Genomic DNA, 21,082 nt, shown 5'->3' with positions numbered 1-21,082 from the left:
CACACATGGAGCCTGGCACATGGCAGGGAACCAGTGGGAGGAATAACCTATGAGGGAAGAGAGAATGTGGGGCACACATGGAGCCTGGCACAGGGCAGGGAACTAGAGGTAGAGATGAGCTATGAGAGAAGAGAAGATGTGGGGCACACATGGAGCCTGGCACATGGCGGGGAACCAGAGGGAGGGGTGAGCTATGAGGGAAGAGAGGATGTGGGGCACACATGGAGATTGGCAAGGGCGGGGAATCAGAGGGAGGGATGACCTATGAGGGAAGAGAGGGTGTGGAGCACACGTGGAGCGACAAGAGAGACTGGCCTAGGTGGGGAGCTGGAAAAAGGCACTGGTACGGCCCTGGGTGGGTGGGCTAGAAAAAGGCACTGGTACCGCCCTGTAGTAAGTAATAATGTCCACACTCTTCTTGAATGAAAGAAGGAGTTTATTCCAAAGAAGTTCACCCACGAATCATGTGTCCTCTCAGGCCGGAGTTCACTCAGTAACTGAAGTCACTGAGCGAACCACGAGCCAGGAACACTCAAAGACATTCAAAGGACACACATCTCTTAAAGGGACATAGAATAACAATCACAAAGCAATTCATTACATAACAATCTATTACATGCCCTGGGTTGGTGGGCTAGAAAAAGGCACTGGTACTGCCCTGGGTGGTGAGCTGGAATATGGCACTGGCCTGGGTGAGAGAGCTGGAAATGGCTCGACCCCCGAGCTGCCGGCACAAGTCGAAGAGTAAACCAAACTTGAGAAACCGTGCCCGTCCGCATATCACATGCCTCAAAACGCCTGGAAATGTCAATCCCACCACTAGGTGGCGCCGCCGGATCGCTTGCTGCACGGCTGCAATGTCCTTCGAACAGGCATTAGGTACAGGGCGAGCCGCTGCCGGGCCTCGGTTCTACCCCCTGTCCCTGGTGGGCTCCGAGCCTCAGCTCTTCACTGCTGACCAGGTTTACCCTAAGTACAGATGGAGAGGCGCACAGAAAGATTCCAGACTGAAATCGGACGATCTTTGAGACTACTCTCGGCCACAAGGGCAGAAGAGTGAATACACATCACAACTTCTTGTCCTGGACAGTAATTCTCCTGTCCACACCTCTGAACCCTGGCTCCGTGCAGGGAGGGAACACATGTGGAGGTAGCATTCTGTTTTATGTTGATAATAGCAAAGGTATCCTGGGATGTGGTGTTTAACTTATTGGGCGCTCCAAAAAAATTAGACAACAGGCTAGTAAGGCTAAATTCCTAACTTACTACAGGTATGTAAATCACTAGTGAGCTACATAAAACACACACCCCTGAGAAACTTGACAGCTTTCATAATCAATTATTGAAACACCTGCGTCCCTTTCCAGATTGGATTAATGGGACGTTACTTCTCCAGTTCACAGTTCTTGGCTGAGAAGACTCATTTTACCCCTAAACTGTTAACCCTCGGTGCGGAGCCCACTTTTGGCTATTTGAGCTAAAGTCGCACTTAGGGATCTATAACTTTTTTCCACATAAGGTATGCACACCAAAATTCCGGCTTTTTCCCAACATCCTAGGGATTCTAAAGGTACCAAGGACTTGTACACTGCCCAGGATGGGACTGAGAAAATAGGCAAAATATAACTACATTTTGAGTTTTGGGGAAAAATAGGGGGGGGGGAATGCTCTGGATATGAGTTTTTCTCCCCTAAAAAATGGCATCAACCAACGGTTTGCTGTGCTAAAGTCGCCTTCTTAACAACATTCAACAACACGTAGAGCTAGGGAACAAATGTACCAGTTTTGGCATTTTTCAGAGAGGTAGCCCATTTTTCCTATTTTTTGTGCTCTCAAACTACTTTCAGTTGATTGTGGAAGCCAGTGTGAAGGGTGAGACCAGATAGCCAGATTTCTGAAAAGTATACACAATTCCAAATTTAGCAAGGTGTTCCCAAATAAAGTAACTGTTGAAATAAGGAAATATTAAAAATGTGTAGGACAAAAACAGCCATTTGTGACATTTTCAACTGTAAATTTTTGTAATAATGGCCGATTTACAAAGGCACTATACCATGGAATCTGCTAGACCCTACTGGTTGTCGGGATGTATAGGGTTTGTAGGTTCTCCAAGAACCCAAGGCACCCACAGCCACAGCCGAGCTGCTCCATACAATGGCTTTTCATTGTGCACCAAGTGTAGACCAACTCATATGGTGAAATATGTAGAGTGAAAAAATGTGTATCAAGGAAATCTATGCATTTTAAAAATGGGCATAAGATATGGAGTTTAGGAGCAGTAATTATGTGTACAACTCTGAATTTGTGGGTACCCTCACTAGCATAAGAATTAGAGGGTATTTTAAAAATGTTGTCTTACACCTAGCTCAGCCGGCACCTAAGGGAACCTAACAAACCTGGACATTTGTTTTAAACAAGACACCTGCGGGAGTCCGAGGTGGGGTGCCTCGCATAGATCCCACAATGTTTTCTTACTCAAAATGCCCTGCAAACCTCAAACTTTGACTAAAAACTGTCTGGGTCTGGTAGGTTTTTCCAGGTGGCCCAAACCATTGTAGGCAGATGCAATTGGGAGTTAGTTCCACTCTCCTGGCCCATATATAAAAACAACACACAAAAGATTCACATGTCCTCTCACTTGCCATTGGGATGGGATTTTTTAGTCTGCAGAGGAACAGACAGATTGGCGCTTTAGGGATGAGGGTGGGGCCTGATGTTAGGATGGGCCGGACCCATCACAATATCTTCATTAAAAAATGTATTCCTTCCATACAGTGGGCTTTTTGCCTCATCCCAGGGGCATTTTTGGGGCAAACCTCTTGTCTGTCCTGGGTATTGGGGAGGCAAAAAGACTGGTTTGTCCCTTTTGTGGTGGGGGTGTGGCTAATGTCAGAATGCAACACCTGAAACACTTTCTCCTGCCCCAGAGGCAAAATCACTGGTGTTAAGTGGACTTTCTGACCCCTAGCCATCCTCAGGAGGCAGATGTGGGGAAACCTCCCGAATTGGGACAAGCCTTTCTGCCCCCAGTGGGGGAACAAACATTACCGCTCCTTCTGGGGCAGGGGTATGGCTTGAGGCCAGGGTTGGCCACCCCATACTTTTGTTTGGTTTTGCACAGTTTTGAAATCCCTGGTGTTCAGTGGGCTTTTTGCCCCTTGGGTGGAGGGAGGGGAAGATTGGTGGATAAAGACCCCTTTCTATCCCCACGGGGTGGCAGGATGTCTGTTGGACTGTGGTGTGGAGGAGAGCATGGGTCCATGCCCAGGGGAGCCATCCACACTCCAAACAAATACTCCATAAATGCAGTCCCAGGTGTCCAGTGCAATTTCTGCCTCCCTGTTGGGGCAGATTGGAGTAATCATCCCCATACGTCACTCATAGGGGGGCAGAACAACTGCCAGCACATTTTTTGGGAGAGGGGATATGGTCATGCCTATGGAGGGCAGCCCCCACTCCAATATTGTTTATTTATATGTTCCTGGTGTCCAGAGGCCTTTCTGCCCCCGGAGAGAGGGAGGACAGGAGCAGATTGGGGCAATCACCGCATCTGCAACCCAAGGAGGGGGGTGGCCATGGCCATAATGGGCAGCCCTCAACCCTATATTTGTTTTAAATTAGGCCCTGGTGTCTAGTGGTCTTTGTGTCCCCCGGAGGGAGAGAGGGGCTGATCATCCCCATCTACCATCCAGTGGGTGGCAGAAAGACTGCCAGCATATTTTTTTGGTGGGGGCATGGCCCGGCCTATGATGAGCAGTCGCCCACCCCTATTTTTTATGTCCCTGGTGTCTAGTGGGCTCTTAGCCCTCTTCCCCAAAGAGGGTGGAGGGGGGCGGCAGTATTGGTGTAATAAGCCCCATTTGCATCCCCAGGGGGGAAGAAAGACTGCCTGTATATATTGTTGTGGGTGCGGGCATGGCTGTGCCCATAATGGATAGCCACCACCCCTATTTTTTTTGTATATAAATTAAGCCCTGGTGTCTAAATAACCCCACCTGCCTTCCAGGGAGAACAGAAAGACTGCCACCATGTTTTTGGTGGGGTAGGTGCATGGCCAGGCTCATGATGAGCAGCCTCGACCCCTATTTTTTATGTCCCTGGTCTCTAGTGGGCTTTCTGCCCTCCTGGGGGAGGGAGGGCAAATTCGGTGTAATCACTCCTATCAGCAACCCCGGGGAATTAAACGACTGTCAGCATATTTTGTTGGGTGTGGGAGCCTGGTTGTGTTCATAATGGGCAGCCCCCACCTCTCTATTTTTTTTTTAATTAAGCCCTTGTGTGGAGTGGGCTTTCTGCTCCCTCCGGGTGGGGGGTGCATCTTCCCCCACAGGAGGACAGAGAGACTGACACATGGTAGGGGAATAGGAGGATGTTGGACTTGGCCCTTTTAGCAGAGTCATCCCTGAACTTTTTGCCTCCCTCCTGTATTTTGTCTGACCTGTTTTTGTTGGTTTTATGACTCTGGGCACTTTACCACTGCTGATCAGTGCTAAAGTGCATATGCTCTCCCTATTGTAAATTGATGTATGGATTAGGGACTCCATGATTGGCTTATTTGGTTCACTTGTCAGACCCTAGTACAGTACACCGAGGGTGTCCAGGGCTTGTAAATTCAAATGCTGCTGGTGGGCTTGCAGCACTGGTTGTGCTACCCACAGAAGCAGCTTGTAAAGTGTCTCTCAGGCCTGCCATTGCAGAGCCTGTGTGCAGTCTGGTACTGCCATGTTGACTGGCAAGCGCACCCACTTGCCAGCCCCTAACTTCCCATTTCTTCATATCAGACATCCCTATGGTAGGCCCAAGAGCAGGGTGCATTGTAAGTAAAAGGTAGGACATGCCCTGATGCACAAGTTACTTATCTTCGGTAACAATATATCTGTAAGAAACAGTAGTTAGGGTTAGATTCCTTACCTTAGAATATCCCCAGGCGTCAGACTGGATCCGGAAAGTTTTGCGTAGCAGTACCCCTGCGCGTCGGTAGGCGTCATCTGCGGCTCCGCGTCAGTCGCCGGCGTCGGGATGACGTCGTAGTACTTAGACGCCGCCCTCGCGCGCTGACGTCAGTACTTATACACAGCTTTTCCTGGCCAGAAACGCAGAGCCATGATAAAAACCAACACTGGTGCCAAGAAACTAGGGCCCTCAAAGGGAATACCTTAACCCTAGATATCAGTTCGCAGAACGTGGAGGATGGGTGGGGCGGTAAGGAATCTAACACTAACTACTGGTTGTTACAGATATATTGCTTCCGAAGGTAAGTAACTTGTGCATATGAAAGAAACAGGTTAGTGCTAGATTCCTTACCTTAGAATAGATAACCCAGCAATACCAACCCCAGTGGTGGGTCTGTGAACCAATGATCACCCCAGAAAGTACTGGAGAACAGAACGTCCGAAAAAGCCATCTCTCCAGACTTGGCTGTCCAGGCAGTAGTGTCTAGCGAACGTGTGCAGCGAGGCCCACGTAGCTGCCTGACAGATGTCCTGCAAGGGGACTCCCCGACCCAGGGCAGTAGTAGCCGCCGTGGCCCGAGTGGAATGGGCAAGCAGCCCCACAGGAGGCTCCTTTTTAGCCAGTGAATAACAAGCCTTAATGCACAAAACGACCCATCGAGAAATGGTTCGTTTGTGCACCGCCCGTCCCTTCTTAACGCCCCCGTAACCAACAAAGAGCTGGTCGTCCACCCGGAACTGGCATGTGTGCGGTCCAGATAGAATGAGAGCGCACGTTTTGGGTCCAAACGGTGGAGCCTCTTCCTCTTTCGAGGGATGTGGAGGTGGAAAGAAGGTGGGCAAGGTGATGGTCTGCCCGATGTGAAAGGCTGTAACCACCTTGGGCAGGAAAGAAGGACGCGTTCTTAAAACAACTTTGTCCGCATGGACAGAAAGAAAAGGAGGCTTAGAAGATAGAGCCTGGAGCTCACTCACTCTCCTGGCAGAGGTGATGGTAACCAGGAATGTAGTCTTAAGAGTAAGAAGACGAAGAGGGCAATTGTAAAGTGGCTCGAAGGGAGCGCACATCTAATAAGTCAGAACAAGTTTCAAATCCCACTGAGGCATCACGAAAGGAACAGGAGGAAACATGTAAGTGATGTCCTTCAAGAATCTATTTACAACCAGGGACTTGAAAAGACAAGGCTGATCAGGAAGCCTGAAGAAGGCTGAAATGGCAAAGAGGTAGCCTTTGATAGTGCCCAGAGCAGAGCCCTGCTGAGAAAGAGAAAGAAGAAAGAGGAGAACCTCTGAAAGGGGAGCAGAAAGGGGACCCACAGCCTTTGCTGTGCAACATGCCACCAATTTGTTCCACCTGCAGGCGTATACAGATTTTGTGTAGGGACGCCTGGCTGCCAGAACCACACCACAGACTTTAGGAGGCAAGTTAAATGGCCTCAACTGTCGCAGCTAAATCTCCATGCATGGGAGGTGGAGACTGGACAGGTTCGGGTGGAGGACCGTCCCCTGCTGCTGCGACAGAAAGTCCCCCTGAAGAGGCAGGCAAATCGGGGGATCGACTGACATACTGAGTAGCTCGGGATACCAGTACCTTCGTGCCCAGTCCGGAGCCACAAGGATGACTTGTGCCCGGTCGCGCTTGATCTTCTTCAGCACCCTGGGCAGAAGTGGTATAGGCGGAAAGGCATACAACAGACCGCAGCTCCACTCGCGACGAAAAGCGCCTCCGAGCGAGTGCCGCCTTGGAAATTCCAACGCGCAGAACTGATGACATTGCACGTTCTCTTCGGTGGCGAATAGATCTAACCAAGGCTCTCCCCATCGCAGAAAGAGGCCTTGCGCCACGTCCGAGCTCAGACGCCATTCGTGATCCATCGAGCACCGACGGCTGAGTTCGTCCGCCCTGGCGTTCAGAGAACCTGCCAGGTGTTGAACCATCAGAGTCACGCCCTGATGTTCCAGCCATTGCCAGAGGCGTAGAGCCTCCTGGCAAAGGGTCCACGACCCCACTCCGCCCTGTTTGTTGCAGTACCACATGGCGGTGGTGTTGTCCGTGAACACTTGCACTGCACTCCCTCGGACAGACGGGAGGAATGCCTTCAGTGTCAGACGAATCGCCCGCAGCTCCAACAGATTGATATGGAGCCGGGACTCCGCCGGAGTCCTCTGATCTCCGCCTCTCCCAAGTGGCCTCCCCAGCCCTGGAGGGACGCATCCGTCACAACTACGTGCTCCGGTTGGGGAAGGGAGAGGGATCTGCCGTTGACCCAATCGCGGTCCGTGAGCCACCACTGCAGCTGTCTCGCAGTGCCCTCCGAGATCAGGACATGGTCGGACAGGTTGCCCTGATGCTGGGCCCACTGAAACTTCAGGTCCCACTGCAGAGCCTGCATCCGCCACCGTGCGTGATGCACCAGAAGGATGCAGGAGGCCATCAGCCCCAGAAGCCGCAGCGTCAACCTGACCGAAACTCGGGATAAAGGTCCGAAGATCGGAATCAGAGACTGTATATCCAGAACCTGCTGTTCGGGCGGGTAAACCCGAAACTGCGCCGAGTCGAGAACCGTTCCGATGAAAAGGAGCCTCTGAGAGGGGCACAGGTGTGACTTCGGCACATTGATGGAAAATCCCAGCTGGTGCAGGAGATCCGCCGTAGTCTGGAGGTGGCCGACGACTGTCTGGGGCGAGCCCGCCTTCAACAACCAGTCGTCTAGGTAGGGAAAGACTGACACCCCTAACCTGCGCAGATGAGCTGCGACCACCGCCATCACCTTCGTGAACACCCGTGGGGCGCTGGTAAGGCCGAAGGGGAGCACGGTAAACTGAAAGTGCTCGTGGCCTGCCGTGAACCGCAGGTAACGCCGGTGAGCCGGCAGCACGGGGATGTGGAAATACGCGTCCTGCAAGTCCAACGCTACCTTCCAGTCTCCTGGGTCTAGGGCAGCTAAGACCCGAGCCAGTGTCAGCATTTTGAACTTCTCTTTCCGGAGGAAGCCGTTGACGTTCCTCAGATCCAAGATAGGGCGTAGGCCCCCTTTGCCCTTCTTGGGTACCAGGAAGTAGTGGGAGTAGCAACCACGTCCTACTTCTGGCCCAGGAACGCGCTCGATGGCCCCCTTGGCCAAGAGGGCCGAAACTTCCTCCTGCAGGAGCCGCAAGTGATCCGCCGATACGCGGTGGTGTTGCGGTGGCATGGCTTGAGGGGTTGTCTCGAAGGGGAGGGAGTAGCCCCTTCGGACGATCTGCAGCACCCATCTGTCCGAAGTGACAGTGCGCCAGAGAGAGAGGTGATGGCCAACCCTCCCTTACACTGGCGTCACATGGGCCGAAAAGCACGGACTAGGAGGGTTTAGAGGTGGATGCCGCGGGGGCAGGTGTGGACTGACTCCGCCTGGGTCCCCGACCAGCCTCCACGGCCGTTTCCACGGCCGCCGCGCTGGACGACAGTTTGCGGCGAGTGGCTGGCGGCACGTGTGGGGGCGCCCCTTCCCTGGCCACGAAAGGAGCGAAAGGCACCAGTTTGCTGGCGCGGGGCCGAGAGGCCCAAGGACTTGGCCGTAGCCCTGGAGTCCTTAAAGCGCTCAAGCGTGTGGTCTGCCTTGTCGCCAAAGAGGCGACGGCCATCGAACGGCATGTCCATAAGAGTGTTTTGGGCGTCTGCCGAAAAATTGGCGGATCTCAGCCAGGCGTGGCGGCTTACCGCCACCGTCGTAGCCATCGCTCTGCCCAGCGAGTCAGTAGTATCCAGCCCACACCTAATGGAATACTTGGCTGCGTCCCGGCCCTCCACAAGGGTTTTGCCCGTACCTCCAACGGACACTCTGGCAGCACTTCCGCCACCGTCTCCCACAGAGAGTGGGTGTAGCGGCCCAAGAGGCATGCGGTGTTGGAAGACTGCAGTCCCAAACTAAGGGACGAGAAGATCTTCTTGCCATAGTTCTCGTACCTCTTGGATTCCCTGTCCGGCGGGGCCGTCGGGAATGCGGTCTGGGAATTAGAGGCCTGGATGACCAGACTCTCGGGGGTGGGGTGGGAGGACAGGAAACATGGGTCGCCCGGAGCCGGGCGGTGGCGTCTGGCCACGTTCCTATCTACGGGCGAACCCGTAGCGGCCTGGACCAAGTGCCCAAAAGAACGTCCGTCAAGGCTTCATTAAACGGCAGCAGAGGCTCCATGGAGCATGACTGCGGCTTAAGGACCTCAGTGAGGAGGTTAGTCCTCACGGCCGCACCGGGGAGCTCAAGGGCCAAGGCCTTGGCAGCCCTCGTCAACACCACACCATAGGTAGCTCCCTCCTCCAAAGCCACGGTAGGAGGAGAGACAAATCCAGTGTCTGGAGAGGTGTCCAGGCCACTGGCCTCCCCAAGGTCTCCTGCCCAGTCCATATTAGACTGACACTCCTTGGTCAGAGGGTTCTCAGACCCCTCCCAATCCTCCTCATCCCTCATCTCCTGAGATTCAGGGTCGTAATTGTATGAGGTCGGCTCGTAGAAGCAAAAATCTCCAAACGGCGTCGAGAGCGGCGCCGATAGGCGCCGTCCCGACGTCGGAACCGAATGAAAGGAGGCCTCGGGGACGGCGCCGGAGGGGACACCACACGGTCTGGAAGTGCTTGCGGCCTACCGTGAACCGCAGGTATCGCCGCTGGCCGGCAGGAGAGGGATGTGAAAATATGCGTGCTGCAAGTCCAACGCTACCATCCAGTCTTCTGGGTCTAGGGCAGCTAAGACCAAAGCCAAAGTCTGCATCTTGAACTTCTCCTTCCGGAGAAAGCCGCTGACGTTCCGCAGGTCCAAGATAGGGTGTAGGCCCCCTTTGCCCTTCTTGGGAACCAGAAAGTAGTGGGAGTAACTACCACACCCTACTTCTGGCCCAGCAACTCGCTCGATGGCCCCCTTGGCCAAGAGGGCCGTAACTTCCTCTTGCAGAAGTTGCAAGTGATCCCCCGACATGCGCCTGGCCACATTCCGATCTACAGGCGGACCTGTAGCAGGCCTGGACCAAGTGCCCAGCAGAACGTCAGAAAGGGCCTCATTAAACGGCAGTAGAGGCCCCGAAGAGCTTGCCTGCGGTTTAAGGACCTCGGTGAGGAGGTTAGTTCTCACGGCCGCAATGGGGGGCTCAAGACCCAAGGCTTTAGCCGCCCTCGTCAGCACCACGCTGTAAGCAGCCCCCTCCTCCGTAGCCACGGTAGGAGGGGAGACAAAGCCAGTGTCGGGCGAAGTGTCCAAACCACTGGCCTCCCCTAGATCCCCTGCCCAGTCCTGATACGACTGGCACTCTTGTGCCAGAGGGTCCTCAGTCCCCTCCCAATCCTCCTCGTCTCCCATCTCCTGATAGTCAGGTGCAAAGGATGGGGCCAGATCACAGAAGAATTGCTCTTCTCTCGGTGTCTTAGAGCGACGCCGGTTCCGGACCGAGGGAGTGACCGGTGACGACGTCCGGGGACGGCGTCGGGAGAGACACCCTGGGGGTCGGCGCCGGGGTCGTAAGGTCGACCAGCGGCGACCCGGATCAGGGGGGGCCCTGCGGCGTCGGGACCAAAGTCGCAGACAACGCCGAAGCCCCCGGCCAGCTTGGGCTCCCAGCCGGGGCCGCGGGGCCAGAAGGCGCCACAGCGGGACCCGATGGAGGAGAGAGCGACCTCATGGCCATGAGGTAGGCATCGATCTCCTCCGGAGTCACGCTCAGCCCAGGGACCGGCGGGTATGGAGCTGGCGGCGGAGCCACGAGGGCGGTGTCGCCCGAACCCCCGGCCGCATCGCGTGAGCGTCGGGGGGAGTCGGAGGAGAGATGTCGTCTCTTCAACTTCTTGTGCCTCTTACCTGAGGTCTTGGAGCCCGACGAACGGTGTCGACTCGCCGAGCTGCGATGACTGTGGCACCGCGACCGGTCCTTCGACCTCCTCCTCGACCTGGACTGTGAACGGCACGGGCCGACTGCCGGAGCTCGAGGCGCTTACGGGACCGCTCCCGCCTAGCCTTCGACGCCAAGGCACAGCAGTCGGGGCATGACTTATCATCATGGTCAGCCCCAAGACAATACAGGCATCGGCGATGGGGGTCGGTAACAGACCTCTGTCTGTTGCAATCGGCAAAGGGCTTGAACCCGGGCATGCCTACTGGCACCGATAGTCTTACGACTCGAAACAGGATCAAAAGATCGAAAACGTTAAGTCAAAAAGTGACTAAGGAGTACTGCTTTTTCCGGATCTGCGCTTGCTGGCGCGGAAAAAAGAACTGATGTCAGTGTGCGAGCCGCAGACGACGCCTACCGACGCGCAGGGGTACTTTTACGCAAAACTTTCCGGATCCAGTCTGAAGACTGGGGATATTCTAAGGTAAGGAATCTAACACTAACCTGTTTCTTTCAGATGTGTGTGGCGTGTCCGGAGAGTGAATTACAGCCATTTTCTTTTTTTAGGTCTCGCCTGCCAATGCGCTTGCGCATTGCTGGCGAGAGATATAGAGGGGCTCCAGAAAACTTTACCAAGAGGGCTTTGGAATGCGGATTATGGCCAGTGCATGTGCGACGGGCGCGCCAGCTTGTTTAACCCGCCCCTTCTCGCCTGCCCTCCACCCCGTCCCAGTTAGCACCCTCTCTCCCCATCACGAGCCTCTACGACAAGCCAAGAACATCAAAGCGACCGGCCACTTTGATTCCATTTGCCACCATCCACTTCACGCGCTCCGCAGGTCATAAGCAAGACCATCTGCTTTTCTTCAGAGCCATGACGCCGCGGTTCGCCCCCCACCCCCCTCCCGCATTTAAATACTTCTTTCTTCATTGCCATAACGTCACGGCTCGCCCCCACACCCCTCCCCCCTACCGCATTTAAGGAATATGCTACTTACCAGTATGCATCTGTTCTTGGCATGTAGGGCTGCTGACATTCATATCTGTGCATAGATCGCCGCCTAGTGTTGGGTCCGGATGATTGCACATTGTTGTCCTGGAAGAGTCTTCGAAGTATCACGAGATAGGTGGTTCCTCCCCCGGACTACAGTGCGCATGGGCATCCTCTCAATACTCAGATTGTTTTTCGCAATTGTGGCAGGGATGGAGTATGATACAGTAACTGATGTCCATGCTAAGAATAATTCTGAGTGCTACAGCTGCGACAGGCACCGGGGAGGGGGGAGGACGATATGAATGTCATCAGCCCTACATGCCAAGAACAAATGCATACTGGTAAGTAGCATATTCCGTTTGAGGCATGTGGGCTGCTGAATTCATATCTGTGCATAGAATGTATAGCAGTGTCCCCCCTAGCGGTGGTTGCCCGTGCCAGCTGCAGCAGCCTGAAAAAGAGTCCCCAGTACAGCCTGTCCTACAGCTGTTTGGAGTGTACATCTACGCAGTAGTGTTTGGTAAATGTATGTATGGTAGTCCATGTGGCTGCTCTACATATGTCTTCTAGAGGAATGTTTCCCAGGAAAGCCATGGATGCCCCCAACTTGCGTGTGGAATGCGCTCTTGGGGGAACTGTTAATGTGCATTTAGCTTTCTGATAACAAATTTGTATGCACTTAACAATCCATCTGGCTATACCTGATTTGGAAATGGGGTTGCCTTTGTGCTGTGGTGAAAAAGCAACAAACAGTTGTTTAGTTTTCCTGAAAGGTTTTGTCCTGTCTATATAGTACAGGAGAGCTCTTTTAACGTCCAGGGTATGTAGAGCTCTTTCTGCCACTGAATCTGGATTTGGGAAGAACACTGGCAGTTCGATAGTTTGATTGATGTGAAATTGGGATACCACCTTTGGCATAAACTTAGGATTTGTACGCAGTACTACTCTATTTGCATGAATTTGTATGAATGGCTCTTAAATAGTTAAGGCTTGTAGCTCACTAACCCTTCTAAGTGGCGTAATTGCCACTAGGAAAGCCACTTTCCACGTTAGGAACTGTATCTCACACAAGTGTAGAGGTTCAAAAGGTGGTCCCATTAGTCTGGTTAGAACCACGTTCAAGTTCCAGACAGGTGAAGGTGGGTGTCTTGGAGGAATCACTCGTTTGAGACCCTTCATAAAAGCTTTAATAGCAGGCACTCTGAAGAGTGAAAGGTGTTGCCTGTTCTGAAGATAAGCTGCCACCGCAGCCAAGTGTATACGTATGGAGCTATAGGCTAGATTGCATCTATGTAAATGTAACAGGTAACATATGATGTTCTGAGTAGATGCATCTAGCGGATTTATGTCCTTATTGGTACAGTAGATGACAAATCGTTTCCACTTCGCCGCATAGCAAGCTCTGGTCGTAGGCCTTCTTGCCTCTTTGATAATTTTCATACAGTCAGGAGGCAAGTTCAGGTAACCAAACTCTATGACTTAAGGAGCCAGATCGCAAGGTTCAACTGTTGCGGATCTGGGTGCTGAATGTCTCCATGGCTCTGGGTTACCACGGTTGCCTCGCCCACGTTGGAGCATCTAGGATGAGTGTAATGGAGTGTTGTCGCAGTTTGCGTGCCACTAGTGGTATGAGCGGGGCTGGTGGAAAAGCGTACGCAAACCTGCCTGACCAGTTCATCCATATCGCATTGTCCTGAGACTGCGGATGTGGAAACCTGGCGGCGAAGCTTTGGCATTTTGCGTTTTCCCTTGTGGCGAACAGGTCTATCTCTGGGTGACCTCACTGCTGGAAGTACGGTTGTAGTACTGAGGGATGTATCTCCCACTCGTGTATCTGGTGGCTGTGTCTGCTGAGCAGATCCGCCATCTGGTTGTCCCTGCCCGGGAGGTGTTCCGCCATGAAGAAGATGTTCCTCTGAATGGCCCACTTCCACATGCTTTGCGCTAGATGTGACAACTGTGGAGAGTGTGTCCCTCCCTGCTTCTGAATGTAGTACATAGCAGTCATGTTGTCCGTCCGGATCAACAAGACTTTGTTGCACAGATGTACTTTGAAGCCCTTCATTGCCATGAAGATTGCCATCAGTTCCAGCAGGTTGATATGCATCTTCCTTTTCTGTGTCGTCCATAGTCCCTGCACTGTGTAATGGAGGGCATGCGCTCCCCAGCCCAGGAGAGATGCGTCCGTTGTCAGCACTATTTGTGGTACAGGCTCTTGGAACGGTCGTCCCCTGCAAAGGTTTTGTGGGTTCCACCAATGCAGAGAGTCTGGTTCCACTGTTGTGCTAAACATTCTTGAAGCGGACGCATGTGTAGCCTCGCGTGAGGGACTATGAAGATGCAGGAGGCCATCATGCCTATCAACTGCATAAACACCCGTGCTGGAAAAGAGTGTTGGGGTCTGAATTTCTGAATCAGCAACTGAATACCGCTGATCTTTGCTGAGTTTGGCTGTGCTTTTGCCACCAGAGTGTCTATCGTCGCTCCTAGGTACTGTTGTACATGAGCGGGTTGGAGATGAGACTTTGCGTAGTTTAATGAGAATCTGAGGCTGTGCAGGAGGTGAATAGTGCGTGACATGTGGCTGGCACATTGCTGGAACGACTTCGCTTGGATGAGCCAGTCGTCCAGATAGGGGTAGACGTGGACATGGTTTCTCCTCAGGTGTGCCGCCACTGTAGCTAAGCACTTGGTAAACACCCTGGGGGCTGTATCACCCCGAAAGGTAGGACCTTGAATTGGTAGTGCTGGTTTTGTATGGTGAACCTGAGATACTTCCTGTGCTCAAGATGTATTGGTATGTGGAAGTACGCGTCTTTTAGGTCTAGCGTTGCGAGGAAATCTCCCTGACTGAGCAAGGGTGGAACCTGCTGTAAAGTGAGCATGTGAAAATGTTCTGACAAGATGTATTGGTTTAGGGGCCTGAGGTCTAGTATTGGCCTGAGAGACCCGTCCTTTTTGGGGATTAAAAAGTACAGCGTGTATACCCTGTACCTTGTTCCTGTATAGGGACGAGTTCTATGGCCCCTTTTTGCAGCATGCTGATAACTTCTTGCTGCAATAAGTCTATGTGCTCTGCTGACATAGGACGGTGTCTTGGGGGTGTGTTGGGTGGAGTGAAGGTTAGCTCTAGACAATAGCCGTACTGAATAAGTTGTCTCACCCACCTGTCTGTGGTAATGCTCTCCCAGACTGGCAGGAACTGCTGTAATCGCCCCCGACCGGTGTTACATGGTCCGGGGGCAGTGACAAGGCATCACTGTTTAGTATTGGTGGAGGATCTGGTGTTGTTATTCCCCCATCCTCTGCCTTTGCTGCTGTTGCCACGGTATCCACCTCTGTTTTTATTGAAGGTGGTTTGCGTGCTCCCTATATTGTATGGGATCTGTTGTGATGCCTGGCCTCGTGTAGCTCCTCTGTTACTGGAGCGACGAAAGGAACCTCCTCTAAATTGTTGGGACTGCAAGGCACCCATGGATTTGGCGGTGTCTGTGTCTTTTTTAATCTTTTCTAAGATTGTGTCCACATCAGGGCCAAAAAGAAAAACTGGGTTCACAGGCTGGTTTAGCAATGTGGTCTGGATCTCAGGTTTGAATCCAGAGATGCGCAACCAGGCATGCCTTCTGAGCATGACGCTTGTGTTGATGGCCCTGGCTGCAGTGTCTGCTGCGTCTAGCGCACACTTAATGGATGCGTTGGTAATGAGTTTACCCTCCTGGATTAGCATCTCTGCTCCCTCCTTGTAGGCCTCAGGCAAATGTTGTAGCAGTTGCCATAGAGTGTCATAATGTGCCCTATCGTATCTGGCTAATAGGGCCTGTGTATTAGAAATCCTCCAGATATTAGCTGCTTGAGCAGCCACCCTTTTCCCAGAAGCTTCTAGTACTTTAGATTCTTTGTCTGGAGGAGGAGCATCACCCGTAGTCTGTGAGTTGGCGCGCTTACGAGCATTTGAGACCACCAAGGAGTCTAACGGCAGCTGTCCCTTAATATATGTATGGTCCACAGGCGCCGGTCTGTATTTCCTTTCAATCCTGGGGTTAATAACCCTTGCCCTAGTGGTTTCCTTGAAGATGTCCCCAGCGTGTTTAAGGACACCCTTTAGCATTGGCAAAGTTTTTACAGATTTCTCCTAAGTGGCGAAAGTGTCAAACAGGAAGCCCTCTTCAACTGGGTCAGCATGCATGTCCACATCATGATTTAGTGCTGCCCTTTCAATTAAAGCGTTGAACGCAGCTGTATCTTCCGTTGGTGAAGTTTTTACAGGATAAGAGGGAGTATCAGGAATAGTTTGTGATTCCCCCAGGTCAGCAGGGTCTGTCCAGGTTTGAGTTTGGTCATCCTGATCAGTGTCCGTAGGCTAATGATATTGTTCCTCATCATCATAACCAATATCTTCGGTAGTGGGGTGGGGGTGAATATGCCGAAGTATCCTGGCCATAGTACCGCACAGTCTCAAAAAGGACAAGTGAAGTTGCAGAATCCCTTTTCTTTTTGAGTGGAATTTTGTATGATTCCAAAGTATTTTCAGACCTGATTTTCCTCTGATAAATAGTAAGTTTACCAGATTCTGAGTCTATATGTAACTTGGACTGGTCATCATATGACGGCTCCTGGTACGCAACGTCCTCTTCCAGAGGATGACTCCTTTTCCCCAATGACACCTGTTTGGGGGTTTCGACCCAAGGTTTTGGATCGAGCGCCTTGGGGCGTGCAGTCGGTGGTAGTCCGAATTTTATCGGTGGCATAGTGTCTTTAGACAGACTAACCTTCTTCGGCGCCGGCATCGATGTAGGCCCGACCGACTTTGCCCGGTGATGGATTAAACCCAGATCTTTTGACTGGGTGTGAGTGCTTGATTGATTCAGATGCTCTGTCCATCACACCCCCTTTTGTACCGCTTTTGGCCGCCATAAGTGTGGCAGGGTATGCTCAGACGTGAGTCCCTTGCTCACTTTGCCACTGGATTCAAGCAAGCCGGGCTGAAGACGGCTGGAATGCCAGAAAACGGTCCTCGGAAGCTTGTTTCCGGTCCAGGGAAGACATGGCTTGGCAGTTCGGGCTGGACTGTTCCCATGAGGCACAGGGTCAGACTGATTTGCATATAGCCATGTCTGAACTGGGACGGCAGAGTGGGCTAAAGAACGGTCATGGATTAAACCCAGATCTTTTGACTGGGTGTGAGTGTTTGATTGATTCAGATGCTCCGTCCATCACCACCCCCTTTTGTAACCTGCCCGAAGGCGTGAGCGCTGTTCCAACTTGTGCAGTGGTGCCGAAGCCGGCTGCTGGGCCGCATCGACTTCGAAGCAGACATCAACATCGCAGAGCCGATCCTCAACGTGGGTGACCGAGAATCCATCGACAGTACGACAATGTAAGGAGCCGTAGTTTCGGCGCCATCGTGACGTCACCTCCTCGACGCAGTAAGGAACTGTTGTCTCACCTCCCCTGCGCTGCAGTAAGGAACCGAGTCTACACCTCCCGTAAGGTACCAGCGTAGCGTCAACGAAGCCGCACCTCCCCAATGCCGTGAGCAGTCTTTGTTCTTCATCGCTTTTCCAATGTACTGTTCTTTGGGAGTCTGTTTGACTTGGGGCACGACGCCGCGCACCTCGCGATCGGCGCCGTACTTTGGGATTTCTCCTGTCACGACGTCGTGATAAATCCTGTTGGCGTTATCTGTTGCTAGAGACAGATTTTAAGTTAACAACCTATTGTTAAGCATATCTTGAGTACAGTATTGTGGATTTTTGTCGTTTGGTTTTGTGTGAAGTCTATATAAAAATACTTATTTTTATAATACAACCTGCTTAGTGTCCATCTGTAGTGTTGTCACTATTACTGTATGTGTTCACAAATGCTTTACACAATGCATCTGAGATAAGCCGGTCTGCTCATGCCAAGCTACCAAGGGGGTAAGCAGGGGTTATTTTATGAGTGTAGCTCCTTACCCTCACTAGACGCAAGGGTTCCTATTAGATCAAAGGTACCTACCTCTGCCAACTAGAGACCCCCAAATCTAACAGGTTAGCACCAGCCCTTGCCCAAAGGACCCCTGCCCTTATATCCCTGGTGGGTGGGTCCCTGTCTGGAGATCGCTCTCATATGCCGATCCTGTAGTGGGGATCCACTAGGCAGAGGTATATTTGGAAAGGGAAAGATTCTCTCCTTTCCAATAATACCCCTCCCACCCCAATCAGTGCTCGGGGCACTGATGCAGTAAAATTAAAACGAGCCCATCCGTTTGCTTTACATTCACTTTAGTGTAATGACGTCAGAGCTCCTTGCGCGCTGATCGTCATTACACTAACATTTTTAAAATCTAAAAAGAAGGTCTTCCAGAGAAGCCAGAGTTTAAAATTGAATAGCGGAATCCCTCTGGTGATCTGCACCAGAGGTGCCTTTTGTGTGCGTCCCCAGTGTCGGACAATGGCCAAAAGAGGCAGCTTTGTGTATGAAGAGTAAGATGATAAAAGAGACAGGCAGTTCACGGGTCTTAGCGAAGAATACATATTTAATGAGTTGACAGCTTTGTATAGAAGAGTAAGCTGACAAGTCAACATTACATGTTTTACAAGGAACTGTATGGTATATAACACATATACAAAATAAAGCGTCAGTTTATGCAAACCTGGTTAATATTCCAAGTGAACATAGAGACTGGTGCCAGGCCTCCACATGCAATATGGTAGTTCTAAATTACATGTATAACAACTTATTTGATATATTGTTATTTTGTATTTGTATAGTGTGTTTTGCAGTCTCTTAACCTTGTAGGTCAAAAATGGATTCATCATTACGTCAAAACCGCTTGTGGACAATGTTTTGCAATTCTATTTTAGGTTTAAATTTCTAAAGCAAACATCTGCCAAGAATGGGGCCTATAAAAATTGTGGTGGGCTTATGAAGTACCCTGTGAATTTTCTTCTTGTGTTACTTGGTATAAAGCACTTCTAGCTCTATCACAGCCTCATAGTGCTAGAATGTCAATGTAATATAGCTTCTCTAATATAGTCCGTTGAGTCACTTCTGCTACTGGAACCATCTGTGGAAGAGGTGTGGCGCCGCGACTAGGGCGACTGACTCCGGAATCTGGGGATCACGGTTCGGGCACCGGCGGCAGATTAGCCCAGCACCATGTGACTCTGGGCAATAGCTTGCTTAATCTTCCCGACTGCCCCCAGCGCCTAGAGACCCTTACGGGTGATTGTGCGCTTTACAAATGTGGATTATTATTGCAAGGACCTGAAGTACTATTTTGCACAAATCTGAGTGGCCCAACTCATCAGTGTGTCTGAGTTTACCAACAAAAAAGGTCATTGCTCCAGGGAGGCCACAAAATCATGACCTAGGAAAATAATGCACAGCATCAAACCAAACTGAACATAGCAAGACTGGGATTGTAGGATGTCAGATGATACATTGGACAACATTCAGTGGCGCACACAACACACGCTAAGTCCTCACCGAATCTATGTCATTTTCAAAGTCTTCGTCCTCTGCGCCAATGATGGCGGGCGCAGCACCCTTTGTGCCACCTCCATATATCTATGACAAAGAAAGTACAAATATTAGCATGGGCATCTAAATCGTGCAGCAAAGTAGGACCAACAAATGATGCCGCATTGTTTGAACTACAAGCATAGAAAAATCAGCTTATGCTAAAGATCATTCGAATAAAGGTGATCTATACAGGAAAATTATCAAACTAGTATCACAATACTTTCATATTTAAACAAATCTGATCCCAATGTTCTAGAAATCAGATGCTTAATTTAAGAAAAACAACATATTTAGTAAAGATTTCAACACACACACACACACATATATTTCACGGCTGAAACACGTCTGCCACAGCATTTCACAAAGCTTGCAATTTGATTCATTAAACCCACTGTGTTTCGCACACGTGCAGTGTCGGCTCCATTCTTACTGGGAGTGGAGCGCTGAATTCGATGTTTGGGCCAGTCTTGCAGGCACTGGCTACGGACACCCTCTCAATCTGGAGCATTGAGTCAGCCCGCAAAATTGGAAGTCATGTATGAAATACAAACGCGATGCCCCCCCGGCGGACAAAGAATTTTGGCAGGAACATCACTGCATTGGGGAGAGAGGGGTAGTACTGTACTACCGAATGGACCTTACCTGTGGACCTATCATCAGCAAAACCTGTGTGCCAGCTGTTAAGGAGGTTGTGCCGTCCGTGAGCCAACAATGAATGGGGCACCACTGTTTGTACGGATGTCGCCTTACCTAGTGGTCGTTTACAGTGGACTACACAAACCAGAGCAGTATGGCTGGGATTGAAGGAAATGGTGTAGCTTTGGAAGGGACATTGCATCTTTAAACAAAGGTGGGGTTAAGACTGTTCTCTAATGAAGCGATTACTCTGAGTTGTATTCCTCGCCTGAAGATGGTTTATTCAGTAACGCGCTTCGCTTGCACAGCAAGCTTCATAACACCTGTGCAAGCGAAACGCGTTACTGAACAAACCATCTTCTGCCTGCTGCAGCGATCCTCTGCCAAGGGCGAGGGGAGACAGAAGGAGCATGCAGCTTCAAAATATATATATATGGAAAATGCTACTCATCAGTATGCCACCTAGTGTTGGGCCCGGATGTTTGCAGTTTGTTGTTGTCCTGAAAAGTTCTTTGGAAGTCACGAGATAGGCGACTCCTCTTTTGGACCACATTGCGCATGGGCATCTGCTCCATCCCCAGATTGTTTTTCGCCATTAGGGACTGATGGAGCTTTGCAAGAAAAGGAAGGATGCCCATGTAATTTGCATCTAATTAAGATAATACTGGAACAGACAAGGGTAGCCGGGGAGGCAGGTGGGCATGTGCATCTCTGCAGCTCTACAAGCCAAGAACAGATGCTGGTAAGTAGCATTTTCCGTTCGAGGCATATGAGCTGCAGATTACACACTGTGCATAGATTGTATTGCAGTACCCATCCCTAGCAGCGACCACCCCAATCTGTTGCAGTAGTTTGGAATAATGTTTCGAGAACAGCCTGGCCCGCATTAGCTTGTTGCTTGGTTTGCACATCTACACAATAGTGTTTTGTGAATGTGTGCGGTGTAGACCATGTAGCTGCTCTGCAGATGTCATCTAGGGGAATGTTCCCTAAAAAAGCAATTGAAGCCCCTATCTTTCTTTTAGAATGGGCTTTAGGAGGAACAGATAACGTACGTTTAGCTTTGTGGTAACAAATCTGTATGCATTTGACACTCCATCTAGCTATCTCAGATTTAGAAATATGATTACCTTTGTGT

General features: G+C 51.1%; 1 protein-coding gene across 7 annotated transcripts in view; it reads right to left on the bottom strand.

Annotated features, from left to right (window-relative positions):
* The window catches only part of ARHGEF1 (Rho guanine nucleotide exchange factor 1), a 520,185-nt gene that overhangs the window by 294,798 nt on the left and 204,305 nt on the right, over positions 1 to 21,082 (bottom strand). For all 7 annotated transcript variants that reach the window (XM_086933027.1, XM_086933031.1, XM_086933029.1 and 4 more), the window contains exon 3: positions 19,273 to 19,353. In XM_086933027.1, the coding sequence (XP_086789153.1) occupies positions 19,273 to 19,353 (81 nt within the window). The remainder of the gene's footprint in view (positions 1 to 19,272; positions 19,354 to 21,082) is intronic.

Source organism: Lissotriton vulgaris, chromosome 7, assembly GCF_964263255.1.
Source record: "Lissotriton vulgaris chromosome 7, aLisVul1.2, whole genome shotgun sequence".
Lineage (NCBI taxonomy): Eukaryota > Metazoa > Chordata > Amphibia > Caudata > Salamandridae > Lissotriton > Lissotriton vulgaris.
Note: the sequence above shows the minus strand (reverse complement) of the source record. Positions and strands in the feature narration are given on the sequence as shown.